The following is a 14496-nucleotide window of genomic DNA, read 5'->3' as shown; positions in this document are numbered from 1 at the left end:
GAGCCACATCTCTGCACTGCTTCCTTCCAAAGCGAAGATGAGTAAAATAGCACCCAAAACCACGGCGAACAACTCCAACTGAACCACCTCCCCAGGCCCGGAGGCTTATGGGCAGCTCAGCACAGCTCATTATTCCCAGCTGAGAGCGAGCGAGCCAGCAGGGTGCAATCCTGCAAACGGGCTGCAGCTGGCTCAGGACCACTCCTCAGGCCGCACCTCACTCATCAGAGCTCATTCCCCACAGCTGCGGGAGAGTCAAGACAAAAAACCTGGCACCGCCAGTCACATCATTCCAGCTCTTAAATAATATAACAACCGCTTCTGGTAGAACAAAAGCTGTTTTTATTTGTTTCCTAAAAGTTAAGAAAATAATAATTGACTGAGGCAACTGCTTGTAGGACGGAATCTATGCTTCTGATACAGTAATAGAGCTTTGCGAGACATTTAAGATAGATGAGTTTTAACCACCCTTTCCTCCCTCCCCTCTCCCCACACATCCATTTTTACCTTGTATTTTGCTTCACTTCACTGTTTTCTTCTACCTTTCTCCTTGCATTTCCCAGGGTTGCAATAGGGTGTAGATCATTTTTGAAAATTTCCAACAGTGTCCCCCCAGATTTGCTGCATTTAGTTCTTTGTCACTATTTAGCTGTTCATAACATAAGTTCCACTCAGCAAAGCAAACTAAAATAAAATCAAACAAGAAGGTCTGAGCACTGTGGTTGCTGTACCTTGGTTTCCTTTAAAAGGAAGGCTGCTTGCCACCAAGCCAGCAGCTTGTAACCTTTCTTAGAGAAGTTATATGCTTAAACTTGAGCAGGTTTTAAAATAAATGTGTTTTCTAAGCTATTTCAGCTAACAGTCCAAATTCAAATCCATGTTAAGTGCTCAAAATAATATTAATAATATTAATATAAGTTCCTCTTTCAGGTACATTTTCATTTCTGAGGCTCTCAAAACATTTCCCTTTCCAGAGCTAGCACTGAATACAAGTTTATGGGAAGTAGTGCTGGCAGTTCCACTGTTAAAAGCCAAAGCCTGGCTGCTCCTTTCACTGGAAGAGTTGTTGGCTTACTCAGGTGAGAACCCACACCTAGGTGTTCTGTCTATCAGTAGGCTGAGAGAAAGTGAGATGTTTTGCTGAGCCTTCATCTACAGTGCAGCAGTGGCAGGTTATCAAAGCAAGGCAGGTGGTGGGAGTTTCACTTTGCAAGCCAAGTATCACACACAGGTAGTTGTAACTCAGCATTAAAAACATTCTATCAAGCTTCAACTCTGAAATTAAAAAGCACAATTACTACATTTTTTCCATTGCGATAGAAAAAACATGACATACTACTAAGAAATAATAGCAATGCATCCTTCAAATTGCAAGCAGATTGCAAGCAAATAGAAGAAACTGAGTCACATTTTTGTATGAAAATATAGTTATTTCTAAACTAATGGATAAATAGAACAAGATGCACTACAAGTGCTGTGCCACAGATGTCACTTTCGCAGTTCATCAGCAAAAGAGCGCGATAAAAGGAAGGTATAGGCACTCAATTTCCATTTCTTGTACAGTCATCTTTGCAATGTAAACATCCTGGAGGATCTGGAATATTTGGGATCAGACATTATTCTTCTTTTTAAGCACACTAAGAGGGAAGTTCTGTTTAAAAATCAAGGGCGCAGCTTGGTCTTCAAAGCTTTCAGGAATTCCTGCATTTTTTCTGCTTGCCAGATACTAAAAGGGAAGGGTCAGATCTGCAAGTGGTGTAAACAAGCATAGCTCTGTGAGGGCTTTGAGCTCGTACTCATTTACAACACATGGAAATTACGCTTCTTACTTCATCTGTCAATAAATGTACACGTATATATATATGTATACATATATATATATATGTGCAAGTGTGTGATAGATACATACTATATAGAAAACGTTTGCTTTGATCTGTCAAAATAAAGCTATATATTTGTAAAAAGGAGACAGAATATGGAAATTATACACTCTACATTTACTCTTAAAACTGAAAGTTAAGGGAAAGAAACACTGTTTTTGCTCAGTGAGAACCTGGTTATTTGTTCATAATCATCTAAAACCAAACCACCAGCACATGAAAGATTTAAATGCTCTCTGCCATGGTTGAGAGGCCCATGCTATGACTTGCTAATTTCTATATAAATAACTACTAGGCACTGCCATAGCCATCATGGGTTGCCACTTTAACAACCTAGACCCTGGTGCAGCAAAGCACTTTTATTGGCTAACTTTAAGCAACTGAATAGTCCCCTGGAGTTTGGCAAGCTCACTCACCTGCTTAAAATTAACCATACATTTAGTCTGGTACCTGCATTTAACTCCATCAGTAATCAGCAAGGCACTTCAACCTGTGCATAAAGCAGCTGCCTCCACAAGGCTTACACACATGCTTAAATACTAATCTGAGTGAGGACAGTGTGCTTTGATGATGCAAGATCCTGATTGTCTTAGATGTAATCCTGCAGAACTTTTAAACAACTCTTCTGTAGTCTGTGTGTGAAAACCAGGCAGATCCAGCATCATTTATAAGTTAAATCACACTTCCAAACATTATAGCACGTGGTAAGACTGGGCTGGGAGAAGAATATTGAATATAGAAAATGTTAATCTCCCAAATATACTATGTTCGCAATTCGTTCCACAAATGCAGTTCAGCTTAAATTATTCAGCACTGTGCTTTATGATGTGAAAGAAAGCTTGATATACTTCGTGAATGCAGTGATGTCTCAACCAAAGCAGCATTCCAGCCCACTGCTCTGAGCCTTGCATGCTCAGGCACAGCCTGATGAATTTATTTGCTACATCATGGGCAGCAGCAGCTGTGCTGCCGTGCACTGGGGGCTCACCGTGGCTCTTCGTTGTCCAGAGGGGAGGATGTGGCCAAGCAGCTCAGGGGATGCTAGGAATGAGGGTAATCACCAAGCACCTGCTCCAACCAAGCCCTAGCTTGTATGCTTGCAGCTATGTACCTCCTTGTACCTCTTCAGAAATCTTAAATTGGGAATAAAAAAAGAGAGATTTTTTTTTTCCAATGGAAATGGAATGCTTTCTTCTTTGCAGCTTTGCAGATACCTGGGAGTGCACAGTCTTCTTGTGCAGCTCATTCTGCTATAACTAACTGGTGCCTGTGCATGGAAGGTAGAAGGTCAGGAGGAGAAATATCTATCCTTTACTGTGGCCAGAGGGAGAGTTAGAGGAAAAAATTTTGACAAAGGGAGAGGAAAAAAAATCCCAGGCTTCTGTGGGCCAAGTGTCTAAATAGGATAAATCTGGTCAGCTGACTACAGCAAATCTCATTTTTAATTAGTTTGTGGCAAATAGTGCAATTTGTGCCAGGTTGCAAAACTGTGCTGTGTTCCTGAGGGACCATTCTGACAACAGAAACAAATGAATCCCTTCAAGAGTCCTCCTTCTGGAAGCTCCCCATCAGTATCCCTTAGTTAAATTGGGTGCTGGGTGTCCACTTCCATGAGACTACGTTTATATCCTAGCTTGATTATTCTTCCCTACTGCTTGAAATATAAATGTAAAAAATTGGGGACTTTTATCATCTTATAAATATACCTGTTTAGTAATAATACAAACCAAATTAAGAGTGATCAGTATTTACTTATATCCAAAAGCCTGACCTGGACTGCCTGCTGATTTTCTGGGGATGGGAATTTTTCCCTCTGTTCAAACACAGTCTTCACCTTAATGTAGGCTGTGATTTTGCTGCACCGAGACCTACAGCCTTTTCCAAGTAGTAATGTTCTAATTAAGTGGAGAAATTCAGCTTCAGAGGGAACTTGCAACCTAGCTATGGGGTTTATGAGAAGATATTAAATTTTCCCAATTCTGGAAGCTATTGATTGTCCATTAGCAACAGTGGGTGACAGGGGAATCAGTTATCTTCAGCATCAGAATTACTATTTGGGAATGAAACAACGTGTTTTGGTTTTGCCTTTTTTTGTCATATGAAGTTGCACTGGTAATATTTGCAGAATAAGACATTAAATTGGCTGTATACATTGCTTTATCTTCGTCCTTCAATTGTGTTTCACAGTCAAAAAACCAAAACCTTTTAATGGCCACTTCTACTAGTATTACAAGCATGGCCATTAACATTTTTCTCTATAAAATCAGTGAGAAAAAAAAAAAAAGTTGTGCTTGTAGTCATGAGCTTAGCCTTGTCATTCAGGGATATAACTTCAGCTGCAAGCGTTACATCCATTATGCAGCAAATTCCTTGAAATCTTAAAGAAGGGAAAGGCACCAGAGGGCACAGTCACTGCAGTGCCATTACCTCCTGCCTGCTCAAGCTCTCCCTTCTCTGTCCTTTCAGCCACCGGTTACTCTCCTTTTGCATTCGTCTACATAAGACAAAAAAAGAACTGATCAGTTTTTTTTAACAGCTTTACCCATAACCAGATATTGTTTCTTATCAAAGCATTAATATATATGAAATATATACGCTATATGGCATATATATTTTATATACACATATAACAAAACAGATTAAGTAAGAAGAGCCACACAGCACAGTACACATGTAAAAACATAATTCCATTATCCTGTGCTTAAACTTAAGAACTGCGTGGATGTCTAAGTCCTTGTTAAAAAGCAAAAGTTCATTTTCATCACTTGTTGGGTTTTAACTGTAATTCAGGTTTAAAACATTTGCTACCATTATTCTAATACCAGCTGCTACTCTCTCTGAATGAATTGCCAACAATAGGGTTCTAGGGAAGGGAGAGGTCTGAGCATGGTGAACTTTCCTGGCAAGAAATGGATAAAATTTGCTCTGAAAACAATAAGAACAGGAAGGAAATACATGTTGAAATCCACAGAAAAAATAATGTACGTCCCTCAGTCCCAGTAACTGGTCTTCTTTGGCACTTGAGAACGATCACAAGTAGTTTGCCTTTTTATTCATATAGAACAAAATTTACAAAGTCATTCATACATTTTTGTTTTTTTTTTTTCTTTTGTTTTTTACTGACTTCGAAAATTGGGAATATTCAAAATACACTTTTACCCCACTTCATTCTTTCATTATTTACACTTATATACAAGAAAAATGTAAGAGTTTCTTTGCTGTTTTTGTTTGTTTTGTTTTAAATTTTGTATTAAAAAGCTCTGCTGGTTGTGTTACTGTTTGTTTTCATCAAATGGACGTTCCGTGAGAGGGCTCCATTGCTTCTGGAATGACTCCCCCCGGCACAGACTGAAATGACATAGGGATTGGGGTTTTCACGGGGCTCTGCCGAAATAGTCCTCCATTTGGCGACCTGTGTTTACACTGTATGGAGGGCATGGTGGCCGAGCTGCTCAGGGGCAGCGGCAGGTTGCTGCCAGAGGCAGCTGTGAGTGTCCTGCTGGCACCATGAGTTGTCTGTTCTGGTAAAAAGGTGGTGACAGAAAGTTGTGTGTTCTGGTATTTGCGTACCGGCTCCAGGGTCTGAGCTGGCTGCATGCCACCAATCTCCAAGGCTGAGATTTCAATGGACGCTGGAGAGATCTGCTTGTGGGCTATGTCTTCATCAATTAAACTGTTCATGCGTCTATGGACCTGCTCCAGGTTCACTTCTTTATCCTAGTGAGGAAGAGAACAGAACAATCACTCCAAACGCAACTACCTTTTGTATCCCACCCCTCCCCCTCCTCTGTGTGATGGGAATTGCTATTTACTCATTAGATTGCTTTGATGTCATCTGTGCCTATGCAAAACCTCGAAGTCTGTCCAACACCTCCAACTGAGAACACGTGCTGAAGAAACGTCAGCCCGGTTTCAACCTGTAAAACCCACTGATGCTCTCAATATGAAACTCCCCAGAGGTAAAACAATGTCTCTGGTTCAGCCAACACATCTTGTAGGCCCAGGACAGCTCAACACTCTCACATATTTGCAGTGCATTTTCTGAAGATTACAGCAGTGTAATACTGTGTACAGCTTGCTGGTTCCAGGATATTTGCTTCATGTGCCAAAATCTACTGGGCAGGAGTTATGGTGGTGCAGAAACTTTCCATAACCAACAGGGAGCACTGCGTCACCTACCTGGCAAGGCCCATGGACCTCCCAGAATGACACTGAGATGGAGACATGCTTTTGGAGCCCTGGCAGGGGAGCATTCACTTGAGAACTGAACAATTGTGGGATCAACTACAAGCTGTCACTTTGACATCTCATCTGGTAAAGGTTTACATCTGTTTTCACTGCTTGGGAAAGCAGCCCGTCTTTAGGATTTAGGAGTCCTTGAGAATGAGTCAGCTAAGGCTCCCAGAACAGTTTTGTGAAGGGACTTCTGGCACCAACATTTTTGGCCCAGCATTTTACCTTCCCAGAGCAAACAAGGGCAAAAAAAGTTCTCTTCAAAACTTGAAGCAGTAAAGACCCACAATGGGCTTTTATCACCTCAGTGCAGCATGCAGGATGCCCTAAATGGAAAACGATAGAACTGGCACGGTAAAGCCAACCACCTGGGATGTTATATGACTGAATTTTAATAGCTAGCAGTCTATAAAATAAAAAGGTATTATATAATTTCTCTATATTTCACAAAGCACAGCTGTGCAGTTACAGCTCTTTGATGCAAGTGTAACATACAGCAGACCAGCACTGAAGCATCTATTAAAGCCCAACAGTCCTGGAACTAAAGGCATCCCCTGGTCTGACAAGCTACATGGTGCACTCAGAGAAAGCCCAGGCTAGGAAATGGACTGCCTGATGGGTTCCAGTGATCCCTGACTGCCCATAGCTCAGCATGTTCCTAGCTGGCTAAACACAACACCAGTGGCCTTAAAGAAGCTCTTGTTCATGCCAAAAGCTAAGCTCTGGGAGTAGACAAGTATGAATGGTCAGTACCAGTTGATCTTTTACAATTATGTTTCAGGTGGGGCACCATAAATTATAATAATATTCCAATGTCATCCACTGCTGTGTAACTTTTCCTTCACCCTTAAACTGGCAATCAAGTCAAGTCTGAAGCCCTTGATTCCAGCCAATGTCAAATACAGATTTGATTGTCGCCTTATGATTTAAAACCACTTCTGTGTTTTTCAAGAACCATTGGATTTGCTGATCTCTCTGTATGGACTTGGAAATGAATTAGTATAACATTAACCCAAACCTCTGAGCTTACACTAAGTCTCCAGTGAGTTCAGCTGGAGCACAATTGTTCAACAATTACACAGCTGAGCAGCAGTTTGCACTTCCATTTTAAATCAGTGGAAAAAATGATTCCTATTTCATTTACATAAAAATCAGACCAAACCCCCAGTGCGGCTCTCAGGAACTCTGGGGAGATTATCTTCCTCACCAGAGAAATAGATAGGTGCTTTTTTTAATTCTTAATACTGTCATGTTTTCAGCTAGATTCTCTAATCAAATACTTTCAAGTTAGAGAAAATTGATGTAAAATAAATAAAAAGTAAATGTATATGGTAAAAAGGGACCAGACAATACTTGATCAGAAAGCTGCTGCAACTGCATCAAGTCTTCATCAACCTGACGCATCATGCTCCTTATTGTCTAAGTCAGACAGTGCTCCAAGTTGACCATAAACTCCACAGCAAGGTAAATTAAGCATTTATGATACAATGCCCCAAATACAGGGATTTTAGATTGTATGTAGCTTTATTTCTTGAAATAAAACTGTGTGCTGGGGGCAAGCACAAGGAGGTGTTCTTAACATTATCCTCAGCTGGGAGTAAGGGCTCAACCTCCCTGGGCAGCTTCATTTTGTATGGTGTCTGGTCATTCACTTCTGTATTTTCCTTATCTGTCTGCCAACAAAAGATTGCAGTGAACTTCTGCTTATCTGCAAAGTACAGCTACTGCAATGTCTGACGGCAGCTGTGTCTAAGGAAGGTAACTCCCCAAGGCACATTAAGCGATGCTTCTTTAGGTTCCCTGTACTGCACTTCTTTTCCCCAAAAATCCTGCTTGATTGTGTTTAGACTACTAGGTTAGCACCTTCGTTACCTGGGACCTATATTCTTGCCAATACTCTACTACAAGAAAAGAAAACAGAGTACTCAGATTGGAGCTGAGAAAATACAAGAGGAACAAAGTTTCCTAAATAAAGCTTTGGAGAAATGTTCACGACTCATTTGCATTTTTATGAGCTTTTATCTAATGCTTTCTTCAGATCATTTCAAGTGAAAATATATATCAATATTTTATATATGTATTTTTTGATTGCAAGCACATCCCCAGTGCATTCCATCCTGTTTTGCTAAGGAAACAAAAATAATGCAGCAGGGATAACTAGCCAAGCCAGAGTGAACAGCACAGTACTGATATTTGCAACATGCAGCTATTAACTGTTTGCGGAGGAAAAACACATTTGTGAAGGAAGCATGCTCCTAATTTGGAGCATCTGTGCACAATAGATTCTAAAATTCAAAGAATTCATCCTTGTTATAACATTTATCTCTTTCAAGATGTTAACATAAAGAGCCAGCGATGGGATGATCCTACTGGACATCTCCTAGTTCAAACCAAAGGGGATATTACTGACTGTGCTGTAGGGGATGTGCCCCTTCCCTAGCCTAAGAGGACTGCCCTCCCTTCCTCATTGTGCACAGTGCAGCCCTGGAACATCGTTGTTCATAAATGGTGCAATTGCAGCTGCTTATGTTTCACAATGTGAACTTATGTTTAACCATGCATAACATTTCGCTATCAAGAAAAAGAAAACTATAATTCCTGCACACAAACATAACTTTTGATCTACTACAAAACACTTTATAATTAAGTAGAGACGTAAATGCTTGGGATTTTACTAGAGGTTAGGTAAGGGGGGGATTTAATTTGCCTACTGCTAACTCTTTTATTCAGCGAGGACAACTTTCTGGCTTTATTAAGATAAGAGAAAAAAGAAAATAAAAGCTTCAAAGAGCCCAGAAGTTCACATTATTCCTTCTTTCCATTGCTAAAATAAAATGTTTGTAAAGGTTAAGGAAAACGGCTCTGTCTCTTAGGATTAATAAAAACACATTGTAAAGGTTCTTTGTTTTTCTTTGCCTTATTAGATGAAGAGCAGCTAAACAGCCAAATGTCAAGCTTTGTATGAAACTATCTTAATGTTGAATGAATGATTTTTCAAATTTCTTAAAAAAAAATAATCAAAGATAAAGATTAGAAACGTGAAAAGATCAGTTTGTCCTTACATACTAGAAGACTGCTTTGAATTCTGGGATTTCCAGAACAGAAGTGTTGCGAGAGTTTTATTGGACAGGTGAAACTCACAGAATTTATAAATTCTGTAAAGCTCATCTTTCTTTTTCCTTTATTGATCTCCTAGAAAATTCAATAACAAAACATATGCTATGGAAAAGTAACAAGATAAATGGAAAGGGTTAAGAGTTAATAAAACCAACCAAATAAATCTTAAACGTTATGACATTCTGCTCCCTTGTCAGCTCAGTGTTCTTCTCTATTTTTAGTTCTGTAATTGTCATTAAGTATGAGGCATTTGCTATCATTTTAAGCCCTTTGCTGGCATTTTTTTTCCGCATTTCCTGAAACTTTTTGGTCTTAATTCTGAAATAGTAATGTAGCATTGCAAAAGACTTCCAAACTTTCCGATGCTGTAAGTGTTCTCTATTTTTGTATTTCTCCATGGCAAAATTAACGAATCAAAATGGTTAAATTAATATAAATTAGCAAATTGAAGCTTGGAGCTAGGGAACAGCAGAACTGGCTCTGGCAGCTGGATGGGAAGAACCAGAGCCACAGGTGGGTACCTGTGCTGATTTTCCAGCGCAGAGCCTTCACTGGCCCAAAGGCAGCCCCTTGATGCTTCTCATCACAAATATTTCTGGCTTCAGCTTGTTCTCTTTCAGGGATGAATGAATGAGCTCCAAACTTAAAACTTCAGTGTCTGAGGCAGACACATTAAAGAAGGTTCCTTCTCTTTCTTTTCTTGTACTTAATATGCAAAACTTAGTATTATAAACCTAACCTCTACAATGCTTCATGCGAATTCAACTTCATTTTTCATGTATAGCTACATTGGATAAATGCTTATGGTATTGCTGCCAAAAGGAAATCAAATATTTTTCTTCTGCTGTCTTCATAATTCTATTTGAAGTATTAATGTTATGCTCCAAATAGATAAGTTGAAGAAGTTAATCAGCAACAGGGAAAAAAAAAAACCTCGTGTAAGGTAAATAAATTATAAACACAGGCTTATCCTTCTCCACATTAAGGAAAACAGCTAACCAAACAATGCTTCTAGTCAGGAAATTATATTCATAAATACCAACTGAAACGTCATTCTTTTCCAACAAGTTCGAGTTCTGTAAGGGCAAATGAAGGGCATGTTTCTGATACATCCTAAGGACTTGATCCTGAGTGACAGGCTCAATGGTCTATGACTGACAGCAGGAGCACACCAGGGCAAGTGTCTGCATGGATCTGAAGGACGCTTACCTGAATTACCTGAAAACAACTAGCTCTACACAGCTGAGACTGCGAGAAACTATGGCTCCCTGGCATAACTAAGTTTGGCTTTATCATGCAGAGAGTAATTACAGCAATATATAAATGCCAATAGAACAACTCTAAACATAATTAATATTTTTTCTGGCTTATTTTCTGCCACTTTTTACAGTGGGCTCTAAGAAAAGTGTGTGGGCAGTCAAACTTATAGGACATGAAACTACTTGGGAGATCTGCACTCAGTTAATATTGTCAAACTTAAGAGATGCTTCAGGGTGGGAGAGGAGGCACTGGATGCTGTTTTCAAGAAATTACCTGTGTCACTCCCAATTTATTAATTCAAAATTGCTCTGTTCAGCTGCCCAGCTTGCTATGGTTGGGATTTTCCAAAGGGATGACTTTTGTTCTTACTTACTACCATATTATCACAAAGTTCAAGAGAAGCCACTTGAACAGATAAAAATTACAAGTTGATAAAGCAGCTCCGTGAATGTCAAATGCCCAGAAATTAAGGTTGGTTATCTGGAGAAATTTGATGCTACAACTATGCCAAAACTATGATAAAACAGCTACTGCACTACTGCACTCAGACCTGCAAATGAAACTTCACTAGACTACAGCAGGAAAAAAAAAAAGAAAAAAAGACTGATGATCCTGACCCTAAATATGAAACACAGAGAACTTGGAATAGTAGTCTGTATGCCCAGATAGGCACATGCACTGAGGGGCTGTGATGAATGTGCTGGTACCTCCAGATCTGATAACTGTGCCGAGTATTAAAACCCTGTTAATGACATTCTTAGTAAGTCTTAGGAGACTGGCAGAAAATAATGCATGAGGTCTTTCAGAGTAATAGAGTCTTAATCATCAATCATGGAGCATTTCTGTTTTGTTTGTTTATGTCTTGAGTGAAAATATGAAGGAAAATTTTTGAGAGAGAGAATGAAAGCAAAACAAGAGAGAAATGTTAAATACTGCACTTTCATTCTGTGAAACAACTACTTAAAGAAGTAAGGTAATTTTGTGAATAGGACTGGGGTTCAAGAGTTGAGTCAAGGCCCAGCCTCAAACACACATTCCCTCTTCTGACCTTGGAGAGGTCACAGGCCAGTCCCTCTCCCATCCATATAACATATCTCTTAACACATATGCACGGGTTGAAGATACAAGCAACAGTGGACATGAGAGACAGAAGGTACACATGTACTAAGCAACTCAGGAAGGAAATCTCTTGGCCACTACAATGAACAAACAGGCAAACTTCATAACTGAAAAACAAAGCAGAGAAATAAACCCAAAACAGGCAGGTGTCCCCACTCAGGCACCTACAGGCTATTCTCTTTTTAGCTCAGCAGCAAAACTGACAACTCTGCCCTGCTCCCAGCTTCTATCTGGGGAGGGAGGTTCAGACATCACTCATTCACACATTTAGCTTGTTAGGGAGAAAAGAAGAAACCTCAGCTCTGCATTTGTTTAAGAAAATTGTTCTTTTGAAATGCTGCATTCACACTGGGTTATTATCATTGCTTTCAGCTGCAGCTACTGCAGACGTAGGAATATAATTTTAATTTATTCCAGGAGTCTCTGGCAGAGTGGCAAAACCAGATCAAATTGGCTTGTTCAAGAAGAAAAAGCAGTGAAGATATAAGTAATAGATGTACTGCAAAGCAATGACAACACAGTATGGTATTATATTAATACAAATAGCCCTTTTAAATACAAATCTGTTTGCCATACTCATTATTTTTGGAGATTCCACAGTCGACAATGCAGTGAAATACAGACAGATGTGTAAACAGATGTAGCAATGATGTATGTTTGCTATCATTAATTCAACACAGGCAACTGCCCTAGTCAAACAGCACTTAATGTTACATAAAATTTGCTGAGTGGTTTCTGAGTGTACTCTACTAGATGCTGGTTTGACCATAATGGTATTTTACTAGAAATAAGTACAGATGCACCTCTAGAGTCCTATTGAAAACCTACTTTTATAAACAGGACCAACTCTGCAATCAAACTTCTGTTCTTATAAACAGAAATAAGACCATGTATTTTAATTCAGCAATTAAATAACATTATCCATAAAACAGCTGTTAGAAGAATGCACTGAGACTGACATTGGTTGAGGTCCAGTAGACCATTATCCAACTGAAAGGATAAAGGAAATGAGAGAGTTTTGCAATATATTAATTTAAATTGATGTGTAATCACCTTTAAAGAAATAAAACATCTTAAAATCTATATAGAAGAAGCCAACTTATTCACTAGGAGGTGCTCTTTTTCACCAAAGAGCAGAAATTCTGTTATGAAGAGGAAGTAGTATTTTTTCCCTAAGGGAAAGTAAATCTGAAAAAAAAAAAAAAAGAAAAAGAAAAAGAAAGAAGGGAATACTGAAAAGTTTATATCAATGTGATAAGAATATATTTTAGGTACATTGTCAAATTCCATTCTCACCTTCCCACAGTCAGAAAATATCTACTGGTATAAGAAACTATTACCAAATCCTGAAAGATCAGTGAAGTGGAAGTGACTTGCTACAGAACTGTTGCAGCATCATGGCATTTCAACAAGTAGTCCACATCTTCTCAAACTCACCTTTTTCCCCTTGATTAGGGTGGCTTTATTTAACCTGAAGTCATGTCTAGCCAGGGTTCTAATTCTGAAGATGCCATGACTGTCCCATAGTCTGTGCCAGGAGGACAGTTAGTTCCCCACCGGGCCATTGAATCAGATGATGCACACCAATTTAAATTATCTAAACATCTGTCTTTCTTTTCTCTTCAACTGCAACTTCATGATACATCACTGTGAACAAATATGCAGGCAACAGTACTGATGGGACACCTACTGTAAATTAGGTGATGACAGGCAGACCCACTCTCTTGCAGTGACCTACTCCCACATTCCTTTTACCCATGAACTAAGTGCAATCACAAAGAAATACTGGGTAGACCTCACAATCAACAGCATACTAGAGGCTAAGAGGCTACAGTAGAATCCTCATTCCATAGTATAGAAGGAAACATTCAACATCATGCTGAAGTATTCAAGCTTTAAAATCCTTACCAACCTTGGTTCACAAGCAGTAGATTCAACTACAAAGAAAGTGAATGACTAGTTCACATTAAACAGATGTTTCCATAGTTTTCATGAAGTTAAAAATACAAGGATAGAAAGAGAATGCATAGAAATATTGTTCAAAACAAGCAGCAAAATGCATTACTGAATGAATGCTGTTTAACAAGCATGCCAATGTCTCTCAAAAGGAATACTTTCAGGAGAAAGGAGAACTTGCACAAAGGGAAACCTTTACTGTGTACACACTGCCTATACTATAGTTACAGGCATTTACAGCAACACAAAGATTAGGTCAAAGGGGACTTTTCAGGGAGAGGTAGAGGTGAGGAGAAAACTAGCAAGGATTCATCTGTGCAGGCATTTTCAAGAACAAACCAATTATCTATATATTATAAATTCTCACCATGCTTCTGAGGCCCAGCCTCACATCATTGGCCATCTCCAGACAGAAAGGGAAAAGAAGATGTGGGGAGACAAAAAAAAGGATCAAAACAGTGAGGCTAAGTATATTTAGTATTTCACTCTTTTTCACAAATATATATTTATTCTACTTCTGGTTTGAAATAGCAAATTTTAGCCACTGCAACCAAATTGGATGATTCTTGAAGATGATGGTGGTTTCAGAATTCAACTATGGCATCTAAGATAACCCTGTGAGGTGACAGATTATCCTTTTACAAACTGAAGATTCAAGTCACTGAAATTTTGTTCCAAAGCTCACCAAAAATTGATGTCATTCTTTACATTATTTTACACAGCTTTTAAATCCTAAATTATTATATGGCTCATAAAGGATGTAATTTTTCACCTCACTGAGCCCAAAACAAAGCAGTATAACCCTTTACCAGAGTGATTCTCTACTGGACCATCAGCCGTAACAGATTGCTCTATCACCATCCTTCTTCACCATTACAGCCTAAACTTAGAAATTTCCATTTTTTTGTGCCAAAAGAGAGGGAGACTCAAG

General features: G+C 39.1%; 1 protein-coding gene across 2 annotated transcripts in view; it reads right to left on the bottom strand.

Moving 5' to 3' along the window:
* Window positions 1-5103: 5103 nt before the first annotated feature.
* GRID1 (glutamate ionotropic receptor delta type subunit 1) overlaps window positions 5104-14496 on the bottom strand; it is a 489114-nt gene continuing 479721 nt past the window's right edge. For both annotated transcript variants that reach the window (XM_065746782.1, XM_065746783.1), the window contains one exon: window positions 5104-5597. In XM_065746782.1, the coding sequence (XP_065602854.1) occupies window positions 5169-5597 (429 nt within the window). In that variant the 3' untranslated portion in view covers window positions 5104-5168. The remainder of the gene's footprint in view (window positions 5598-14496) is intronic.

The sequence above is a fragment of the Cyrtonyx montezumae genome, unplaced genomic scaffold (assembly GCF_038088225.1).
Source record: "Cyrtonyx montezumae isolate F1298 unplaced genomic scaffold, pur_monq_1.0 scaffold_4, whole genome shotgun sequence".
Classification (NCBI taxonomy): domain Eukaryota; kingdom Metazoa; phylum Chordata; class Aves; order Galliformes; family Odontophoridae; genus Cyrtonyx; species Cyrtonyx montezumae.
Note: the sequence above shows the minus strand (reverse complement) of the source record. Positions and strands in the feature narration are given on the sequence as shown.